Source organism: Theropithecus gelada, chromosome 5 (genome assembly GCF_003255815.1).
Source record: "Theropithecus gelada isolate Dixy chromosome 5, Tgel_1.0, whole genome shotgun sequence".
NCBI lineage: Eukaryota > Metazoa > Chordata > Mammalia > Primates > Cercopithecidae > Theropithecus > Theropithecus gelada.
Genome location: NC_037672.1, coordinates 100,043,472 through 100,065,751, shown reverse-complemented (window position 1 = coordinate 100,065,751; position 22,280 = coordinate 100,043,472). Strand labels below are relative to the sequence as shown.

At 37.9% G+C, this 22,280-nt stretch overlaps 1 protein-coding gene across 3 annotated transcripts in view; it reads right to left on the bottom strand.

Moving 5' to 3' along the window:
* Positions 1-22,280, bottom strand: part of NFKB1 (nuclear factor kappa B subunit 1) — a 123,702-nt gene that overhangs the window by 14,484 nt on the left and 86,938 nt on the right. For all 3 annotated transcript variants that reach the window (XM_025385698.1, XM_025385699.1, XM_025385697.1), the window contains 8 exons: positions 22,146-22,250; positions 19,873-19,964; positions 18,067-18,205; positions 9,189-9,332; positions 7,775-7,864; positions 6,410-6,604; positions 5,096-5,237; positions 1,749-1,863 (listed from right to left, as the gene is read on the bottom strand). In XM_025385698.1, coding sequence (XP_025241483.1) covers positions 1,749-1,863; positions 5,096-5,237; positions 6,410-6,604; positions 7,775-7,864; positions 9,189-9,332; positions 18,067-18,205; positions 19,873-19,964; positions 22,146-22,250 — 1,022 coding nt within the window. The remainder of the gene's footprint in view (positions 1-1,748; positions 1,864-5,095; positions 5,238-6,409; positions 6,605-7,774; positions 7,865-9,188; positions 9,333-18,066; positions 18,206-19,872; positions 19,965-22,145; positions 22,251-22,280) is intronic.

Genomic DNA, 22,280 nt, shown 5'->3' with positions numbered 1-22,280 from the left:
GTTATTTTATATTAACAGACAGTGAAGAGTCACTAACTTTACTTTTCCTTTGACATTAAGCACAACAGCCAGTGAAGAAGCCTAATGGTGACTTACATTGAATGAAAAATGGTCATTTTCCCCTATCAGGAAACCTACTAATTTTTTCCTAGTCATAGGTAAAAACTATTAAGAGTCACATGTAAACATTTAGTAGTTTTGCTGTAAATGCACTTTAAAGCACATTTTTTTTTTTTTTTTTTTTTTTTTTGAGACAGTCTCGCTCTGTTGCCCAGGCTGGAGTGCAGTGGTGTGATCTCACCACACTGCAAGCTGTGCCTCCCGGGTTCACACTATTCTGCCTCAGCCTCCTGAGTAGCTGGGACTACAGGCGCCCGCCACCACGCCCAGCTAATTTTTTTTTTTTTTTAGTAGAGACGGGGTTTCACCATGTTAGCCAGGACCTCATGATCTGCCTGCCTCAGCCTCCCAACGTGCTGGGATTACAGGTGTGAGCCACCGCACCCAGCCTAAAGCACATTTTAAATAATGGAAATAAAAATAAGAAAATAAATATTTTAATTTTCTTTAAAGAAAATGAAGTTTTAATTAATTTTCTTTAAAATAATAAAAGCATTTTCCTTTAAAGTGAGGAAACAAATGATTCACATCACTGTTTTAAAAACTGAGAGAGCAGGAACAAATACCTTCACTAAGTAAATAATCACACAGGATTTTGGCCATATTTTTGGAGTGAGAGATACACGTGAACCAGCAAACCATCTCTCCAAGGAGGATGAGGAAGATGCTTCGGGTCAATGAAGGAAAGGAGAAAAATGGAAAGCTAAGAAGTAGGCAAGGGCAGGAGCCCCATACAGCAGACTGGTGGGAGTGGGGGAAAGATAGTGAGGTGGGAAAAGCAATCGGGGGCAGGAAGGAGGAAACCTCAGGAGCCGAACCCCATCTTGGCTTCATGCCAGTGCAGTCGCTCAGCCAGAAAGTCTGGCTGGGGTCACTGGGTTCCCATCACCAATGTTCAAGCTCTGCTTCTGCCCAAGTGGCTCCCAGGCTCCTTGCCTCTCCCTGAATTCTGCACATGCCCATTAGGGGGCCTTGCTGTGTCTCCAGCTAACTTCTCCCTTTGCAGTGTCGGAAGACCTCTGGAAAAAACAGTTCCTCAACTTGTATTTTCAGCCCACCTAATTAATTCCTAAGAAAACCCGATTTGGGCAAAACTTTGGTGTTCCCACTTTTCCTCACTTGGAGCTGTCTTTCTGCTTTTGGAAGATACCTTTTCCTCCTCAAGCAAACTTTTAACCTTTCTGTGTGGTGATTTCAGAACGCTTTATTTGATATACATTTAATCTGGATATTGTCAACGTATGTTTCAGTAGACTCCAAAATTATTATAAATTACTGGCTTTTCAAACCTTTTTTTAACTTTATTTTTCTTGACAGATGTGACATTTTTACTCTAGTTTCTCCCTCTTAAATGAAAAAACTCTTTGATTTCTAAAGTTTAAAGTTTGCCTTCCCCCAGTGGGATGCTGAATTTCATTGTGGCTTGATGGCTGTTATACCCACAGATCAAAGGATCCTAAATCATAAGGTAACATTCTCAACTAATGGGATTTTAGATATTACCTACAAGGGTTTGTTTTTATTTTTGCTACTCTTAACATTACTAAAAATAACATGCACCCAAACATACAAAAGAAAAAGTAAACTACGGATTTTTCTTCAGTTGTTTTCTTGAGATTTCGGCTTACCTGGTACAGGTCATTTCTCATGTTGATAATGTCATCAGAAATCAAACCAGATGTGACTTCTAGTAGATCCCTCACAAGTTGAGAATGAAGGTGGATGATTGCTAAGTGTAAGACACTGGAATGAAAACACAGTGGCAATAATTAACTAAAATGTTAATGAAAAAAAAGATTCCCAAGATGTGATTAGATTCAAGGATGGAATCTGTTCTCATACCTAGTTTTATTTGGCCCTAAAATGTTTTGAATCTATAAAATGTATTGAATCTGAGGTGGGATGCTGTCTCCAGAGGACCCGTCCCTTCCAACTGTCTGCCCAAAGCTGTTATGTTATTTGTGGTACCTGCCTGGCCTCTGGGAGCATTCACGTCTGACCCCTTGATGCATAAACACACTGAGGCTTCCAGCCCAGAAGTACCTAAGCTTAAATCCCAATTCTACCTCTATACTATGGCTTTGGGTGGTTTTCTCCTCTACCTTTCCCCCTGACTTTTCCTGACACACAGATTTTATGTAAAATGAATGCCTGGCACTAGGAATTGTTCAGAAAACTTAGTTATCTCACCTAGTCCTGTTGCCCTCCTCCAAAATACACTGCGGTGGCTTTTTAAAGATCTTTCTAGATCCCAAGAGGGGAGAATGGTGTAAAGCTTTTAACTACTGGAAGAAAATTCTTGCAGTAAACTTGTGAAGAAACAAAGTGATTGTATTTCCCGCCACTCCTGCAAACATTCTGGCAAATATTCCCTCCACCTAGAATGTTTTTGCTCCTTTCTTCTGCCTGAACAATGCCTACTCCATCCTTTATATTCCAGTTCAAACCTGACATCCTCAGAGAATACTTTCCTAACCTCCTAGGTGGAGCAAGTTGTCCCTCTCAAATTTACTGCTTGATTATGCAACTGCAGTTTTCTACACATTTTTCTCTTTCTCTGTCCTGTCATCTCTGGGGCAGGTTCTGTCTGAGTCAATCTTACAGCCCTAGCATGCAGTAGGGGCACAAAAATAAGAATGATAGAAGGAACCTAAGAGCTTACACTAACGAGGCTGAACATACCGGTGGTGTCAAAATCACTCAGAGAAGCATAATTCTTTTAATTATTAAAAAACATACTATTAAAATTCAAAACAATAACAATAACAATCATTTTAACAGTGGCTACTATTTTTGGGGAGCTTTGATTTACCAGACTATGCTAAGCATTTGATATATATTGTCTTTTTATTATAACAATAATCCTAGGAGGTAGGTAATATTATCTTCGCTTTTTGGCTAATGAAACTGAGACTTGTAGGCCTCATATAACTCAGTCAGGGCCATAAGTGGTGAAGCTGGGATTCAAGCCAAGGTCTGTCTTACTCCAAAGCCATCTCTTAATCCCTTAAGCAATCCTCCTGCATAGGGGATACATGTGCACTGCTCTAAAGACGTGCAGATGAATGTCTAAGAAGATGACCACTCCAGAGCATGGACAGATTGAGGTGCAGAGCACACTAAAGCATCTCGCAGCAAAACTACATCTGGGACATGAGGTACAGGCTGGATCTTCTCTAAAATAAGCTATCAGGTGCCACTTTACTCAAGCCTCTTCCTTAGCAATAGCAAGTATATCGTACTTGGGATTAACACTGGCACAGAAGAGCCTAAAAAACTAAATTGTGATTTTGCTACTTGAGAAATATTTTAAAATGGATGATCTCAGGGTTTCACTATTGCTTCTTGAAATGTGATACTGGAAGAAGACTTCTGAAAAGGGCCTAAACTCTGACATAGACATGATGCACATATACCAAGAAAAAGGTCATACTTCTAAAACTGCCCGAAAATTTCCATGTGCAGCTCAGCATTTCATAGCAGAAGTACATTCCCCCTCCCCCTCAAATCCTCACACCCTTATGGGAATTTCCCCAATAGCAGAAGTTTTATATATTTTTCTTTATTGTATTTTCTATGATGACTAACGGCCACAGGACTCAGACTATTAGCCAAATATGATGGACTGAATTAAAACAAGAGACTTGGGCTGTGATGGCCAAAAGCTGCCCTTTACCTACACTCTTCTGAGGATCCTTTGGTCTCTCCAAGTTCCACCTCTGTGGCCTCTCTGAGAGCCGGCTTGTGTGAGCGTGCTTGGGTCTTAGGATGGAACTTGCACGTGCCTCGCCTTGTATCCCTTCCTACAATCCCCCCTTCAGATATCAGCACTTCCTTTCTAACCTGCACGTGCTCATCTTCTTAGACTTATCAATTCAACAGGTCCCTGGAAATGCCACTTGAAACACTGCTATCCTGTCTCAGTTAACTGCTTTTTCTTGTGGTTGTATGCTATTGAATGCTAACTGGATTATTTAACCCTGAAAAAGCATTCTGCTGTTCATGGCCTTACACCAAGAAGGTTGTACTGGTGCCTCTCATACTGTATAACAAGGCCAGTGGTTATACCACATCCTTGGTTACGTTGCAAGGAACGAGAACAAAGGTGTCTCTGCTTGAAACCCTGAGGTTGTTACTTTCCTAAAGTGCTTGGTTTAATTTTTAAACTGAGGTCTAAAACACAGCACTCAAGAGCTCTTCCACAGAAAAGGATTTCTCTGTGTTGATGCTATTTTAGGAAGGTTTTAGATAAGGCACTTGACTTGAATGTGAAGGCTGCTGTTTCTTGTTATTTTTATAGGCTTTCGAGATACTTTAGAAGTCTCAATGAAAGGACTAAGAGAACTGTTTTAGAAAGAAGCCAGGTGGCTTTGCAAATACAATCTCAGTAATAGCAGGAATGGAAGACATGGTGTTTGGAATGTTCGACTCCCACGCATGGGCTGGAGCAGTCACAAAAGTCTGAACCAGTCACAGACTGGTGACCACCAGAAGAGGTAGTAGAGAAGAAACCAGTAACTGGGAAAGAATGACCAGTCCCTCTTAATCTTTCTGTTGTTGTTGCTGCCTTTATTGAGCTTTTTCTTGAGTACACTGTCATTATAAATATGCAGCTGGGATAACAAGGTTTCAGGGATTTGGTAGGACTCTTAACAATTCTCCAAATATTATTTCAATAAACAAAGCGAGGCTTTTCAAAAAGTACCATTACCTATACACATCTTAGTTTGCTTGCCCAGAGAGATTCACTCTTAGATGAGTCCTCCAGCTACTACAGATTCCAACAGATGACAGCAGCAGGATGGAGCAGCAAATTGTGCTACTTTACCTTATTCACACTAGTTTTCTTGATCGTGCCAGTTAGAGGACTCAATACATTTGAACAATTATTTTTATCTCTAGTCAGCATGCATTATACGATGCTCTTCTTTTTCCCTACCCAGAACAACCTATCATGCAAAAAATCCTGACTTACCTGTCCCCATTCTCATCCTGCACGGCAGTGAGATGGCGCTGGACAGCCAGCAGCATCTTCACGTCTCCTGTCACTGCGTAGTCGAAAAGGGCATTGGCATGCCTCTTTGCAAGCTGCATAGCCTTCTCTAGAAAGAGGTTATCTGTAAGGCAATGACCACAATCATAGTTGAGTGTTCCTACTTTTGTTTTATGGGTATGGCATGCTCAAGGCCAAACTGACCAGCATCAGTGTTCTGACACCTTGACACATCATTTTAGTTGAAAATGCTCTTTCAATGCTTTTGGATTGTGTTGACTAGAAAAAGCAGAATTGGACATTGGGTCACTGACAAATATAGTTAGAGACTGATCTTAAAGAATCTATGTATGGTTTGTTAGAGGAAAAAGTTTAGAAATGTGTTATTTTAAGGGAACAACCATTATCTGTTATTTTAAGGAAAACAATCTCCAAACAATGTTAGATTTTACCATGATTTTAAATCACCAATATCTTGGTGAAATAATCCTTCATTGGGATCTCTAACAATTAGCTTGTTAGGCAATGTGTGAAAAAACACACGTCTCTGCCATAAACAGAGACTTTCCATGAAACCCTCATGTTTTTGTAAAGTTTGTTCCATTAAGGTCAGGGAATGGCAGTTGTGACCTTTGGGCCAAAACCTGTTTATGCTCTGCTTTACATATAGCTCCCTAGCTAATCATGGCTTATACATTTTTAAAGGGGTGTAAAAAAAAAAGGCATATGTGATAGATACCACATGTGGCCACCAACTCTAACTGCTTTTACAGATGTCTTCTTAGTACGATCTAGGATGACCTAGAATCATGACACATATGCTAATAAGTATTGGTTCAGAGTAAACGCAAAAGTACATTTTCTCCTAATCCTACTTGTTCAAAGAGGGCAACAAGATAAAAAGAAAAGTTCCTATTTTAAGGCAAAGTTCTATTTCAGTATGATGGTTAAGCCAGAATCTAGAGAGGGTGACTATTAAGCTTGTAGAAATACTTCTCTATCTGTGCCAGAAAAGAAGTTGATTATCTCTCACAATACCCTAAAACTGCATGATTATGACTGGAGAATGTACATGTAAATTTCTGTACTTTACATTCAAAGATAACAGAGCAAAAATGGAAATCCCAGTGTGAATAAAATGATCTGACATATGCTCTTCCAAAGACATACAGAACTTTGAAGAGTACGCTAAACTAGATATTGGTATGTCATCTTTAGATTAGCAGATACCTTTCTACACCTAGGACTGACCCCTCCCCAGCCAACCAATAGAACGTAATTTGTGTGCTCACTTACCCTGAACCCTAGCACTCTCTTCTTTTGCTCTTGTTGCATACGTTAGAGTGACCTCACCATTCCCATCAGTGGCCTCGCTGGGCTCCTGATTGTGCTCTGTGGTTTCAATGACTTTCCCAAAGAGGTTTACAGTGTTTCTGTCATCACTTCTGTCACAACCTTCAGAGTCCTTTTTAGATTCAGTGTCCATGGTTCCTAAGAAAAATGCAAAAACATCAGATTTTTCTCAGTAAAATGTATTAATTTAGTGATAGTTCACTATTCCAATGCAGGTCAGATAAAGGTAAGAGGCAAGTTTGCTGCAAAAGGAAAAGAAAAATAATAATTTAAAATTCTTTTAAAAATGGTCATATCATAAATACCATGTTTTGGAGATATTCTAAACTCAATTCTAAAAACCATTTTTAGTATACTTCTAAAATCTTAGATCTCATTTTGCTTATTTACTTGTAAAGGAGAAAAATGAAATAAAGCTCTTCTGTCAATTGCAGAAAAGTTGAATTTTTAAAGTTCTTGAAAGCAGAGCAGTTTTTTCCTAACGCTAATGAACAAAGCAAGTCATAAAGACGTGTTGTTAATTCACATTCTTTAGTATGGGAGCTATCCAGTGTAGCATTCCTGATCATCCTCTTTCAGGTTCAACTATGTTATCTGACAGACACTATGAGAGCATCTAGCTTTTATGGTGGAGACCTGCTTCAAATTCTTGTTCTGCCACTAACTTCTGTGTGCCTTCAGTGAGTATAAACATTTCTGAACTTTGGTGTCTTTTGTGTGCAAAATGGAGATACTATTTTCCATATAGTGCAGTCATGAAGATAACAGTTAAAACATGTAAAAGCACTTGGCACAAAAATAGGTATTCAATAAATGGGAAGACTTCTTTATAGTATTATTTCTTCCATGGGTACACTAGAATGGACCTGTAATGTAAACTATCAACACATGGTTTAACTGCAGCTTCTCAGGTGATGACTTGATGGGAAAAGACAAACCCTGTAAAACTCAAAATGATTTCAGAAGTGTACTATTTGAGAAAACGAGAGACAGAATACGTAAGTTTGGTGATGTTTAAAATGTTTGAATAGTCAGGTCTCTGTATATCTCTTTTCAATGCTCTTTTCTTTCCTCTGTTCATGCCACTTACGAAGGAAATATATAAAATATAAACAAGGAACAGAGTTTATACTAGCCACAGGAAATAATATCTTTTGGAAAAAGTATCTTCTCAGTTTATTTGCATTAATCAATTATTTTTCAAGACGATAATACTGTTGTGATAGATTTAAACAAATTTTTTTTAAATCTATTTTTTTTTAGGATTTTTTTTCCCTTTCTTGGTATTAAGAATAAAGCATTACTTACCATGCTTCATCCCAGCATTAGATTTAGTAGTTCCAGGATGGAAGGTGATCCCACCATAAGTAGGAAATCCATAGTGCGGGAAGCTATACCCTGAAATGGCAAGTAAAACAAATGAAACATCATGAAGATATTTTACAAGACTCAGCACAACTTAGTGTCTGTCTGTCAGGTGAGCACAGCCTTTGGTGTGAAAGAACAGTACTGTGCCCACACATGGTGCTTCTGTTGAGACGAAGACACATGGTGGGGGTCATGGGACCATCAGAATTCCACTTTGATAAAGTTTACATTTTGGCAACTCTGACAGCACCCCAGATTTGGGGAGTGGTTGCGATGGAGAAAGCCTCCACTCCTATGTGAAGGGGAGAGGCTAATAGTGAGGGTCACCAACCAAACTCAGACTTGCCTACATAGAAAACATTAAAATAACCCCATGAGGAAAAAAACTAAATCAAACAAAGCACAGAAAAACATACTGACTCCTCAATGGAAAAATGGCCACCACTGTTCACTCCTAGGCATTTCTGGTGGAAGCACAAGCTGGTACAACTCTTTGGGGAAGCAGCTGGCATTAGATGTCATGCCCTCTGACACAGTAACTTTACTACAAAGACTCTAATTTACAAAAGTAATCTGGAATAAAATGAAAAGTTATGTGGATAGGAGTTCAGTATAGCATTTTACATAGAAAACAGGAAACTACATGTAAGTAAGTTATTCTATGGTTTGTTCACTTGAGGAAATGAGTCATTAAAATGATGCTTAAAATTTACGCTTAGGTAAAGTTCATATTACTGGAGGAAATGTTTATGTTAACATCTCAGGTAAACACTGCACATATGACTCTATACATACAGTCATGGTGCAAATGATAGTAAAATAGTATTACAAATAAATGAATTAAAATAAAATGCATGATGGTGATCACAGTTGTATTCAGGGGAAAATTCATAAGTATCTACTATAACATATACATAAAAAATAGTAGTAGTTAACCTTTGGCAGATTTTATGTATTTTCAAATTTTCTACAATGTATTATATAGAGATGTTTAATATATAGCTATATTATGGTATGTATGATATAAAATTTTTTCAATGTTTCCAAACAAAAACAAGACAACCAAGTCAAAAAACATAAAAGAGAAATATACTAAAATGTTTAGGGAGGTACTCATTAAAAACTGGCTTTGGGGTACCTTTTTTCTTCTTAAAGGCTTTTGAGATTACCTACATATTGTAAAATGAACATAGATTTCTTTGAAAAATAAATTGACATTTGTCAGGAAATTTTAATTAATATACTCAATAATATCATAGCCACTCAACTCACAGACATGCTCAGAAACCAAAGAAAAGAAAATTCTACCCTCTCCAATATGAAAAAGTTTTAGAAAGAATAGGTGTTTTTGTACCTGGCCCTGTACTTCCAGTGCCCCCTCCTCCACCGCCACTACCAAACATGCCTCCGCCTCCAGCTCCAGCGCCACTCCCACCGCCGAAACTATCCGAAAAATTGGGCATGAGCTTCTGCCGTTTCCTCTGTACTTCTTCTTTATCTGTATTTAAAGGAAGAGAAACCAGAGGAGAAAAGATTGATTCGGTCCCACCACTAGCCACAGAAAGACCACTGATTCTAATGGTATTTTTAAACATCTTAAAGGGAAATAGAAAGCACTCAAAGAGGAAGAGATGTTAAATTTCAAGAAGCATTATATTTATTCCAATGGGTATGAATGCTGAAAGCTAGCTCCAGAGAGACCACAGAGCAGAACACACCCAAATCCACTCTACAACAGTTTCTTCAGTGCCCAGTGCTGTTAAAACTAGTGAAATATTTGATTGTCCATCAAAAAGATACTGAAGATATTGAATAAAAAATTATTGACCCTTTTGCTTGGTCACACAAAATAACTCATGTTAATAAGTTAACATTTATTATGCATCTACAATGAGCTAAATGTTGGAAATAAAAAAAAGCATGACATAACGTCTTTGCTGTCAATAACCCTCCAACATAATTTTAAGATAGTGGGGGAAAGACTTAGTGAGACAGCACTATAACACTACATACATTAAATTCATGGTGCAGATCAGTGTTCTAGGAGTTTCAGGAAAACCTTTTAGGAGGTCACTGGGGGATGGGAAATTCAGGAAAGGCTTCTCAAAATCAATTTTATATAAGAGGAAGAAAAAGGAAGATGTTCTGGGAAGGGGATATGGAGGAAAACAATAATGAAGGAAAGACGTACACGGGGCGCTTATGAGAACAGGAGTAGATAAGTTTGGCTGAAGTGAAAGTTTAATACAGGCATGCCTCTGAGATATTGAAAGGTTCAATTCCACATTACTGCAATAAACCAAGTCACATGATGTTTTTGGTTTCCCAGTACACAAAAAAATTACGTTTACACTCTACTATAGGCTATTAAGTGTGCAATAGAATTATGTCTTAAAAAGAAGCAATGTACATATCGTAATTAAAAACACTTTATTGCTAAAACAGGCTAACAATCACCTGAGCCTACAGCAGGTTGTAATCTTTGTACTGGTGGATGGTCTTGCCTCGAGGTTGATGGCTGCTGACTGATGAGGGTGGTGGCTACTGAAGGCTGGGTGGTTGTGGCAATTTTTAAAAATAAGACAACAATGAAATTTGTTGAAGTCTGTCAACTGACTCTTTCTTTCACAAAGATTTCTCCATAGTATACAATCCTGTTTGACAGTATTTTATCCACAGTTTTAACTTCCTTCCACATGAGGGTCAATTCTCTCAAACCCTGCTGCTGCTTTATTAAGTTTAAGGAATATTCTAAATTATTGTCATTTCAACAATGTTCACAGCATCTTCTCCAGGAGTAGATTCTATCTCAAGAAACTACTTTCTTTGCTCATCCATAAGGAACAATTCCTATCCATGAAAGTTAAATCATGAGCAGCAGTTCAGTCCCATCTTCAGGCTCCACTTCTCATTCTCTTGCTATTTCCACCACATCTGCTATTACTTCCTCCACTGAAGCCTTGAACCCCTCAGTGTCACCCATGAGGGCTGGAGTCAATTTATTCCAAATTCTTATTCATGTAGCTATTTTGACCTCCTTCAATGAATCACAAATGTGCTTAATGGCATCTAGAATGGTAAATCCTTTCCACAGGGTTTTCAATTTACTTTGCCCAGATTCATCAGAGTAATCACTATCTATAGCAGGTACAGCCTTACAGAATGTATTTCTTAAACAATGAGACTGAAAGCCAAAATTACTTTTTGATCCATGGGCTGCAGGATGGCTGTTAGTAGGCATGAAAACATCTCCTTCAGAGCTCTTGGGTGACCGGGTGCATTGTCAATGAGCACTACCATTTTGAAAGGAATCTTTTTTTTTTTTTTTTTTCCTCAGAGCAGTAGGTCTCAACAGTGGGTTTAAAAATATTCAGTAAACCATGCTGTAAACAGATGTGCTGTCATCCAGGTTTTCTTGTTCCATTTACAGAGCAAAGGCAGAGTAGATTTAGCATAATTCTTAAGAGCTCTAGGATTTTTCAGAATGATAAATGCGCACTGGCTTCAATTTAAAGTCACCAGCTGCATTAACTCTTAACAAGAAAGTCAGCTTTTTTCTTTTTCTTTTCTTTTCTTTTTTTTTTGAGACAATACCCAGGCTGGAATGCAGTGGTGCAATCATAGCTCACTGCAGCCGCGACCTTTTGTGTTCAAGTGATCCTCCCACCTCAACCTCCTGAGAGTCAGCCTGTTTTTAAAAGCTTTGAAGCCAGGCATTTTTACATCTTCTCTCTAGTTATGAAAGTCCTAGATGGCATCTTCTTCCAATGGAATGTTGTTTCTTGTACACTGAAAATCTGTTTGGTGTGGCTACCTTCATCAATTTTCTGAACTAGATCTCCTGGATAACTTGCTGCAGCTTCTCTGTTAGCATTTGTTGCTTCACCTTGCACTTTTATGTTACGGAGATGGCTTCTCTTTAAACCTCATGAATCAACAACCTCTGCTAGCTTTCAACTTTTTTTCTGCAGCTTCCTCACCTCTCTAAGCCATCATAGAATTGAAGAGAGTTAAGGCCTTGCTCTGGATTAGGCTTTGGTAAAAGGGAATGTTGTGGCTGGTTTGATCTTCTACTCAGACCACTAAAACCTTCATATCAGTAACAAGGCTGTTGTGCTTTCTTATCATTTGTGGGTTCACTAGAGTAGCACTTATAATTTCCTTCAAGAAATGTTCTTTTGCATTCTTGGCTAACTGGCACAAGAGGCCTAGCTTTGGGCTTATCTCAGCTTTTGACATGCCTTCCTCACTGAGCTTAATCATTTTTGGCTTTTGATTTCAAGTGAGAGGTGTGACTTTTCCTTTCACTTGAACACTTGGAGGCCACTGTAGGGTTATTAATTGGCCTAATTTCCATATGGTTATGTGACAGGGAATAGGGAAGCCTGAGGAGAGGGAGAGAGATGGAGGAATGGCCAGTCAGTAGAGCAGTCAGAACACACACAACATTTATCGATTAAGTTTGCCATTTTATATGGACACTATCTGTGATACCCCAAAACATCAAAGATCACTGTTCACAGACCACCATAACAGATATAATAATCATGGAAAAGTTTCAAATATTGAGAGAATTACCAAAATGTGACATAGAGACATAAAGTGAGTACATGCTGTGGGAAAAATGACACCAATAGACTTTCTTGACACTATTGCCACAAACCTTCAATTTGTAAAAATCACAGTATCTGCAAAGTACAATGAAACAAGGTATGACTGTATAAGGAATTCTTGAGAAATGGGACAACACTGTGGAGCACCTGGAGAATGAACTTATATGCAAGAAAGCTGCTGAATGTTTTTGAACAGGGAAATAGGATGGTATTTTAGGAAGTTCATCTTTTACTTGTGTGTGGGACATACTAAAGAGTCAAAATGAGAGGCAGAGACAGTGCAGACATAAGTGATGGAGGCCCATTCCTTAGTGGTCACCATGGTAATAAAACATGGGGTAGATGCCAGAAACACAGTAAACGAGGGGTCCGTAACCTCTGGTGACTGATGAGATACGGGGGGCTAAAAGTCTAAGACTACTATTTGACTACAATACAGTGATGCCCTCTGAGACTTTTGATTGCCTTTATTTCTTTTTGTTTGTTTTGTTTTCATCTTTCTGTTTCTCACTATCTGTGCTTCTCACCAGCCCCAATGCCCTTTTGAGTTCCGTCACTGCCTATGTGGTGTTACTGTCTTCTCGTTTCTTCTTTCTGTTTCCCTTTCTTTCTCTTCTTTTTCTATCATATATTTTGTTTTTCTGTCTTCTCTTTTTTGGGCTGGAGCAGTTAAGGGGGTTTTATTTCATTTTTTCAAATTAAATAAAGTCAATGAGGTATTCTTTTTTTGATCAGGAGCTGAATCCTTAACAATTGTTCTATTTCTGATGCTTCTGTGTCAGTTTTGTCATGCTTATGTTCAGAAAGAGCTTTGATTATTTCTAATTCTGTGGTTGTTTCAGTCATCTTAGGGCTAGAAAGAAGGTCGCTGTTTACTGATTATCTCATGATCATCTAACTGCAGTTGAAAGATGAAGCACGGGAAAGTAGGGTAACAAAGTACGCTTTAATAGTTATTCAAAAGCTGAACATGTCCAGACTTCGTAGGAAAAAAAAAAAACAAAAAAAACCAAGGTTGCCAAATTTTGAGAAAAATATGCTTCCACTAGAAGGGGGATGACCTTGAAGTGGAGAAACTTTAACGACTTCCTTATCAAATATTTTTAGATTCAGATTTATAATTTCCCCTTCAGTTATAACTAATTTACAGCTATACTCATGACTGTTCACTGCAGACATATGAAACACAAGAGGGAAGCAGACAACTTATTTATCTTCAGAAATAAATGTTATCTATTGACATGGATTCCAGCAAAGAGACTAGTTAGTATTTTCTATGTATTCCTTTTACCTTTTAAAGCAGACAGATATTTATTGGCTGTATTTCACTGTAAAATGGGAATTTTAAAGGCAAAATATTAATTACAACACAGCCAGTAAGATTCCAATGACAAGAAACGAATACAGAACATTCCACATAAGCTTTATAAAAGAACCTGCTGTCTGAATCTCCACAGAATTGAATATGGAGACTTTCACACTCCATGTTCAGGGGATCATTTATCCTTGCGGTCTGTTTTTGACAATGGCACCATGGGATGTACTATGAAACATCAACCTATTTTAGAAGGAACCGAAGCAGCCACTTACTACAAGTTCTCCTTTTGCAGGAGAGGAAACTGAAGCTAGGAAGGGTTAGGTGGCTTATCTGAGGTCAGAACAGAGTCAAGATCAGTCTCAAAGTGCAGTAACATTTTCATTATGTTAGGCTGTCATTCTTTTGAAAACACTCCAAAATAGCTTTGCGTAATAATAACCAATGACTTTAAGAATCAGTGACTTCGCATAATAGTTGATGCCTATAATAGTTTAATTCACAAATATGGATAATTTCCCAGTGTTTGCTACCTATTCCTGTGCATGTGCCTTAAAAGTACCTCATTCTCACTTTTCAGGTTTTAGTTTACCAGTAAAGGTGCCTGCATTTATCTTGGCCATACTTTTCATAATTTAAAGATTATGATTCTGTTTATCCCTAATCTCCATCTTCCAGATTGAAAAATCATTATGGTCTTTTTTTTTTGGTTTTGTACAGCAGTTCCTCAACTATCTTCCTTCCTTGCCAATCATCTTTCTCTTGATTATTTCAATTGTCTCCCCTGGACCCAACCATCTCCAAAAAGTTTTTGTGAAGTACAATGTCGATGACCATAGAGGATGCAGAGCTCAGGGCTGGTTCTGTATAATGTTTTATATTTATGTCTAACATCTTACTTGATGATAATCAACATATTACCAGCCTTATAGATGAGGATGGCAGCTTGGCTGGTAAATCAGTAAGTCAGTACACAGATACTTAACGAGCATTTTCTATGCAACCTATATTGTTCTAGATGGCCTATGACCTAAAGAAGATTCTTTGTACTTGGGGTGGTAGGAAGACAACAGACTCATAAATAAATAGATAAGACAAGTTTACATATTGATAAAAATAATGAAGAATATAAAATTAGGCAATGAGATAGGGAATGACTACAGAGACCGGGGGTAAGGGAAAGTGTGTTCAATGACTTCTGAGAAATGTATACAATGTTTCCCTAGTTTGTATAGTTTGGATCCATTTCTATCTACTTCAATGTTAAATGGCCTACTATTTTTCTGACCAGTTACATTGCCTGGCCAGATTATTTCTCCTTGGTCCTATTATCTTGAGTTTTTATAATCCAGAAGGTTTCTATAGAATAAAGTAATTTGTTGTCCTCATATATATATGTTGTCTATTCTTTCCTTCATATATATATGTTGTCTATTCTTTCCTTCAGAGCTCAATGGGTAAGTATTTCTCCAGACAGTTCTTATACTTTGTATTGTATGAAGCTTTTAATCAATGACAGCCTGGAAGGTATGCGCATGAAGCATACAGGTGCAATTTTGAACTTTCAGGTGACCCCATTCTCTAATCCCAGCATCAGATAGTTCCTACTATGATAAGAAACCATTAAAGTAATCACCTGAACATGCCCCTGCTGTAACATACTTTTCCGAGGCATAGATACCACTGGGAAAGGGAGACAGGCAGACTAGATACCAACCTGAGCTTTAAATGTTTCTAGGTTCATACACACACAGGTAACCTGGGTTTTCTTTCTTCATGATTCTCTGTGCTAGCAAAATCTGACATTATTTGAAGACATATTTCTGGAGAAGAAATCTATTTTTTTCCTCAGAAAGTCTAAAAAAATTATTCATATTTTTCTTCTGTGTCTACTTTTAAATTAAAGCAGTGATTTTCACATCATTTTGTGTAGGCAGAAGCATTCAAAAGACCTCCAGCAGCTCTTGGTAGGGAAGTGAAGAGAGTTGGGACAGCCTCTTGGAAGGCCAAGCTGGCAGGGCCCTTCACCCCTATTTTAACCAAAGCCTACCAGGTCCATACACTGGGATTTTGTATGAAATCTCATGTGAAGAAAGAAAAGTTATTGTGCTGACAATGTTTTCAAACCACCAGGATATAGAATACACTACAAATGTGACCAAACAATGAAGAGGCCACAACCTCAGAAAAGAAACAAGAACTTGCAGAACCGTTTTCTAAACGCTCCTGTGGCAGCACGAATTCTAGGAAAGGAAAGCCCTTTTCAAAGATTACCTATCACATCTTGCTCTCACAGGAGCCAACACCCACCCATGTGGCTTGTTGCTGCTGTACCTTTGCGGTTTCCAACCTCAGCAAGGATCTGGGTGCCCCATGGCAATCATTTTACTGACCTCCCTTCCCAGTCTCACTTCCCTCCAACTGAGGGGTTTCTAATTTTGTTTATGCCACAGCCCCTTCTGCAGTCTGGTGAACTCTATGGATCTCTTCTCAGAATCATGGTTTTCAGTATGTAAAATACAAAACAGGATTTCAAAAGAAGCTGATGATATTAAAGTACATTTCTATTCACAGACTTTTTGGGGGTCAGTGGACTCTAGGTTAAGAAATACCTTTGAATGATGACTTGGTGCCTGTTATATCTCGTTTTGAGATGATTCTAATGCTAAATTTCTCACCCTGTCCTCTCTTGAGTTCCAGTTCTCCCTTTGGTCTGTCTACTAAGAACTTACACTTGACTTTCCCACAGGGACCTAAAATATAACATATTTTACTCTGAGCTCCCTCTTTTCCCACCCAAATCTACTTTTGCTCCCTTGTTCTTTTCATCAAGTCAACCGCATCACAAGCTTCCTGGTCAGGGAGTTTTAGACCCATCCATGACTCCCTGTCTCTCCTACATCTCCGACCTGTAGGCCCTCTTGACAGTATCACCGTGCTCTCTCTTGAGTCCACCATCTCCTTTCATTCCTGGCACTAGGACCTTTACTAACTTCACCGTTTCTCACTTGGATTCTTGCATTACTCTTCTGACTCATCATCTGCCTCCTAAATGGTACCCTTAGTGGTGACATAAAGAAGTCAGAGCCATCATTCCAAACCTAGGCAGGCCTGACTATCCCTCTCCAGAATTAATGCAAAATTCTTAAGCTGCCACTCACAGCCCTCTTTAGCCTGGCCCTGGCCTTCCTCACCTACATTGGCCTTCATGTCCATCTCAGCACTAAACACTTGTTTCCCTCTGCATAAACGGTAACTGTGTTTACCGCTCTCTTTAAGCTCCTCAAGTAACCTAAGCCTAGAGAACACTTTCCTTCTCCATTTAACACCCAACTGCTGAAACACACCCCAAATGTTAAGGGCCAAATGTTATCTCCTTGATGAAGCCTTCTTTTTGGAGGCTGCTTTGGAATAAAGGGACCAAGGGCTCTCTCTTCAACATTCTCATATATTTTTAGGGATGCTTCACTTTTCATACTTACTAAAATCATAATTTACATTATAACTATTTAAGAAAACTATGAGTGCCCTTTCTTAAAGCATCTTTTGTGAGAGAAAGAATGACGCCTTACTCATTTTCATAGTTTTGCAGTGCATGTTGGCCAAGTTTTCTGTTCCACCGCCTGAGGCTGGTTGACTAACTGGCTGATTCTCCTAAAGAGCAAGCCTGAGTTTTTCATCTCAGCTGCTTGAACTCTGAGTCAGTCAATAAATGTTAGATTCTCAAATTCAAAGACAAATTCTCAACGTCTAAATCTCATATAAGCTTGGTGGAAATAACATTATTTTAAAAAGCTGGACTAATTCCATGACCTCAGAAGAATATACTACTGTCCGGTCTAAAAATAAGCACTGTGGACCCAGGGACCTGTTACTAGGAAGCTGTTCAAAGGAGGTGACTAACTGATCTCTTCTAATTAGCTTGTCCTCTTCTCAGAACAAGTACAATGGCCAGACGTGGAAGCCCAAGCCTGTAATCCCAGCACTTTGGGAGGCCAAGGCCGGAGGACTGCTTAAGGCCAGGAGTTTAAGGCCAGCCTGGACAACGTAGGAAATCCTCATTTCTATTAAAAGTAAAAAAAAAAAAAAAATTTAGCCTGGCATGGTGGTGCACCACCTGTAGTCCCAGCGACTTGAGATGCTGAGGCAGGAGGATTGCTTGAGGCCAGGAGTTCGAAGTTGCAGTGAGCTATGATTGCACCATTGCACTCCAGCCTGGGCAACAGTGTCAGACTGTGTTTCAAAAAAATAAATAAATAAAATAAAATAAAAAATGAGCATAAGATTTTAAACAACTGACTTACCTTTGATTTCAGGATAGTAGAGGAAAGGTTTTGGTTCACTAGTTTCCAAGTCAGATTTCCTCCGAAGCTGGACGAACACAGAGGCTGGTTTCGTAATATTAACATCTTTATACTTTGGAGTTTTGAAGACGATGGCAAACTGCAGGATACAAAGAATCACATGTTGGTGTAGGACTACATTTTTTTTTTTTTTTTCAGTAATGCTACTCATTAAACACATTCCTTATGCTTTCCTTTATATCCAATGTTTAGACACAGTGTACTAAAAAACCGTGTCCTGGAGAAAGTTCCAAACTCAGAATTCTATACCAATACATTTTTATGAAATTGCTACTGTAAAATCAAAATACAATGCTGTGCTAATGTACTACAAATCTTTATTATTTCATTTGTCTTATATTTCAAATGTCTTCTAGTTGTAAATATCATGCTTATAAAATTCACTGCATATACTTTCTTCTCTTCCAAAACAGCCTTAAAAGCCTCCAAGATTATTTATACCAACATCAGAAAGACTGGGTATGGAAAGAGAGAGATGGCTACAGGCCAGTGATGAAGAGAAGAAACTAAACATTGCTTACATTGGCATCATAACACATTAGTTCTTGGTGGTATGTTAGGGATTTTAGCATTTTTCAGTTTGATTTTTGACTATGTAATATATTTACAGGGCTAAAGATTTTGTAAAATATAAAAAAGCATACAGTGGTATTCTCTTTGACATTCTTGTTCCCCATCCATGCAGTTCCTATAGTGTACCAGTCAGTGGTAAATACTGTTATTAATTTCTTAGGTATCCTTCCAGAATTTCTTTATGCATGAACATAGAATCATTTCTACATGCATTTTGTTCTACACCCATCTTTTAAAATATTTTAACACTGTATAATTGAGAACTTTCTATATTAGTTCACAGAGTACTCATTATTTTGAATAACTACATGATATTTCATCAAAAGGATAGACTATAACTTAACTGGCCACTTATTGATGAATATTTGGATTGTTTCCAATTTCTTGTTAACATAATACTTTTCAATTACTTGTAAAGAGGAGAATAATCATTAAAGTCGGGGCTCAGCATTGTCATCTCTTAGTCATTTAGTTGCCACTGGGAAATCTTCATTTAACAGGACGATATCAGCTTCAATTAGAAGATGACTCCTAGAACATCCTTTTAACAGGTCTCACCATGATTACTTTGGTAGAACACGAAAAACATTTTCACTACAGGACCTGTGGGGCACTGTCTTATGGGTTAGGGGATTAGGCAGCAAGTTAAATATCTTGCCAACATCTCAGAGCAAACAATCTAACAGAACCTTGCCCATAACTCCACAGTAGGTAACTTTTTTGGATGACCTGCATGAGTCTTCAAAACAGTACTGTTTTATGGAAGTTATATATTTACGATTTTTCCTTTTTACAGATGGAAGCTAAGTACTAAATTTCAACAAAGCAGAAAGTGTAAAATGATGATAATAATATGAATCATGCCTATAATCCCAGCATTTTGGGAGGCCAACATGGAATAATCGCTTAAGCCCAGGAGTTCAAGACTAGCCTGAGCAAGATGGCAAGACATCACCTCTACAAAAAAAATAAAAATGAAAAAACTAGCTGGGCATGGTAGCATGCCTGTAGTCCCAGATATTTGGTAGGTTGAGACAGGAGGATCCCCTGAGCCCAAGAGTTGGGGGACACAGTGAGCTGTGATTGTACCATTGCACTTCAGCCTGGGTGTCAGAGTGAGATCCCATCTGTAAAAATAATAAGGATTAATAATAATAATAAAAAATCACTTACTTGTCTATGAACATCTGTGGGGGAAAAATCTCCAAATCCTTCCCAGACTCCACCATTTTCCTCCTCTTCATAAAATCGAATCTGGATGTCATCTGCAAACAATCACATTGAAGTGTGTAATTTCACGTAGTGTAATAATATTTATAAACACGCTGAGAAATAAAACTGGTTTAATATTCTACCTAGTATCTATTTACTTTTAAAAAACAAGATCAAAAGGTTGTCTTTTAAAATCTTCACAAATCACTGACTTTTTTTTTATTATTTACCACAGTAATGTGCCCCAAGTTTCATTCACAATGAGAGAATAGTAGATTTACCTAGTTAACCTGAATTTTCTTTTAATCTTTGACCTTACTGCTTCTCCATTCTTAAGCCAATCCTGAGAAACACGAAGGATGGTGGAAGAATATTAGAATCCCAAGAGGCAGTGCAATTCAATATATAGATGTACATAAAAATAATTAACTTATGTAAGTTTTACTATTAATATACGGCAGATGCTATTCTAAGTGCTTCATATATACACATATTAACTGATTTCATCCTCACCACAACTTTGTGGTGTAGACGTACTATTATTATCTTCACTTTGCAAAAGAGAAACTGGGGTCCAAGGAGGTTAAGTACTTATCTGAGGTTGAACAGCTAGTACATGGAGGAACCAGGATTTGAACATGGACAGTATAATTTCAGAGTCCAGGCTCTTAACACACTATTAAACTGTCTCACTATAATAGTCTCTTAGTTCATACTGAGTAATTGGTCAAAATACTATAATGATCAGGTCCCTTCTAATTAAAATGCAATGCTTAAATTGCACACTCTGGTCATGGACTCTATTTACTTCTACAGAAATGCAACAATATAACTTAGGTTGGCATCTTCCTGGCTTCACTTTCCATTTCATAGAAAGGGATACACTATTGACTTGTGAAACAAAGTTTTTATTTCTATTTAAGTAGAACTTTAGAAATACTAGGAATGGATAAAACATCTTACTACCTCCTTTGCCTTCAGGCAGGACTACACTGGACCTAGTTATTGAGATTCTTTAAGCCAAGTACGAGACATTTCTTACTAAGCCATTCCAATGTAATGATAATGACTAAGAATCTCATTGACAAATAAAGGTACTCAGATTGTGTTTACTCACAGTATGTACACCCAGGAATCTAGAAATGAGTATTACTTGGACAGAGTAGATTGGAAGAAGGCTGACACTAGTGTAGGCAGAGAAAGGGCAAACGTCTGTTTTTTCAGACAGCGTCTTGCTCTGTCATCTAGGCTGGAGTACAGCAGCATGACAATAGCTCACTACAGCCTCAAACTCCTGGGTTCAAGCAATCCTCCCACCTCAGCCTCCCAAAGTGCTGGGATTACAGGCATGAGCCACCATGCCTAGTCTGTAAACTTTTTTTGATAAAGTATATATGTGTTTACTTCAAAATCTGACCCCATGTTTTCTGACTATATACCTATATTAATCTCACATGAGAATTTTTTAAAAAGCCACATGTCTTTTATTCATTTATTTTACTTATTTATATTTTCAGTCAGGTATTTACTTTGAAAATGCTCACCTCGTAGTAAACAGATATTTATTATACTACACTTTCCAACTATCATTTTATTTAAAAAAATAATGAAGTTTGAGAAAATAACACATTTTCCTCAGCTTTTACTAATCTATCAATGTTGTAATGTATCTAATGAAAGATAAATGCCAAGAACCTTTCCTCAAAGGGAAAACTGTGAGAGAAATGTGCTTTGAGAATTTCCCTGTATTCCCTGTTCTCCTTCCTTTTCTTAGTTAACATCACATCTGTGGAAGTGTTCAGAGAAGTTCTCTCAGTGTTATATGAAAACATTGCAAAATAAATAAGATCAACAATTTAATACTATGAAAAACATTATTTATTCTCTGTGTGTGTTTATATGTGTGTCAAGAATGGGCTACTATTTATTTTTGTTTAACAAAGTACAGATACTAATTTTAAAGTATAAAGGTACTGAAAGTCGCTGATGATTATTATCACGATTTTCTTATTTCTCTTTACTTCTTTGGTAAATCTAAAAGTGAATTAGTTGACTTAAGAAAAATAACACAGACAACTTACATTTGGAAGAGGTAAAACATAAATGCTTTTTAAGACTTTTCTATGGCAGCAGAGGGACGTTTCTCGTCCACTGCTGAAATGTGACTCATAGACACACTCAGAATGTAGTTTACCTCTTGAGATCAGAGATCAGAGATCAGAGAATGTATTTACCTTTCTGAACTTTGTCACAGAGAAGATAAATTTCCTCCCCTCCAGTCACACATCCAGCTGTCCTGTCCATTCTTACAATTTTCAAGTTGGATGCGTTGGGGGCTTCTGTTCACAGAGGAAAAACAACAATAACAT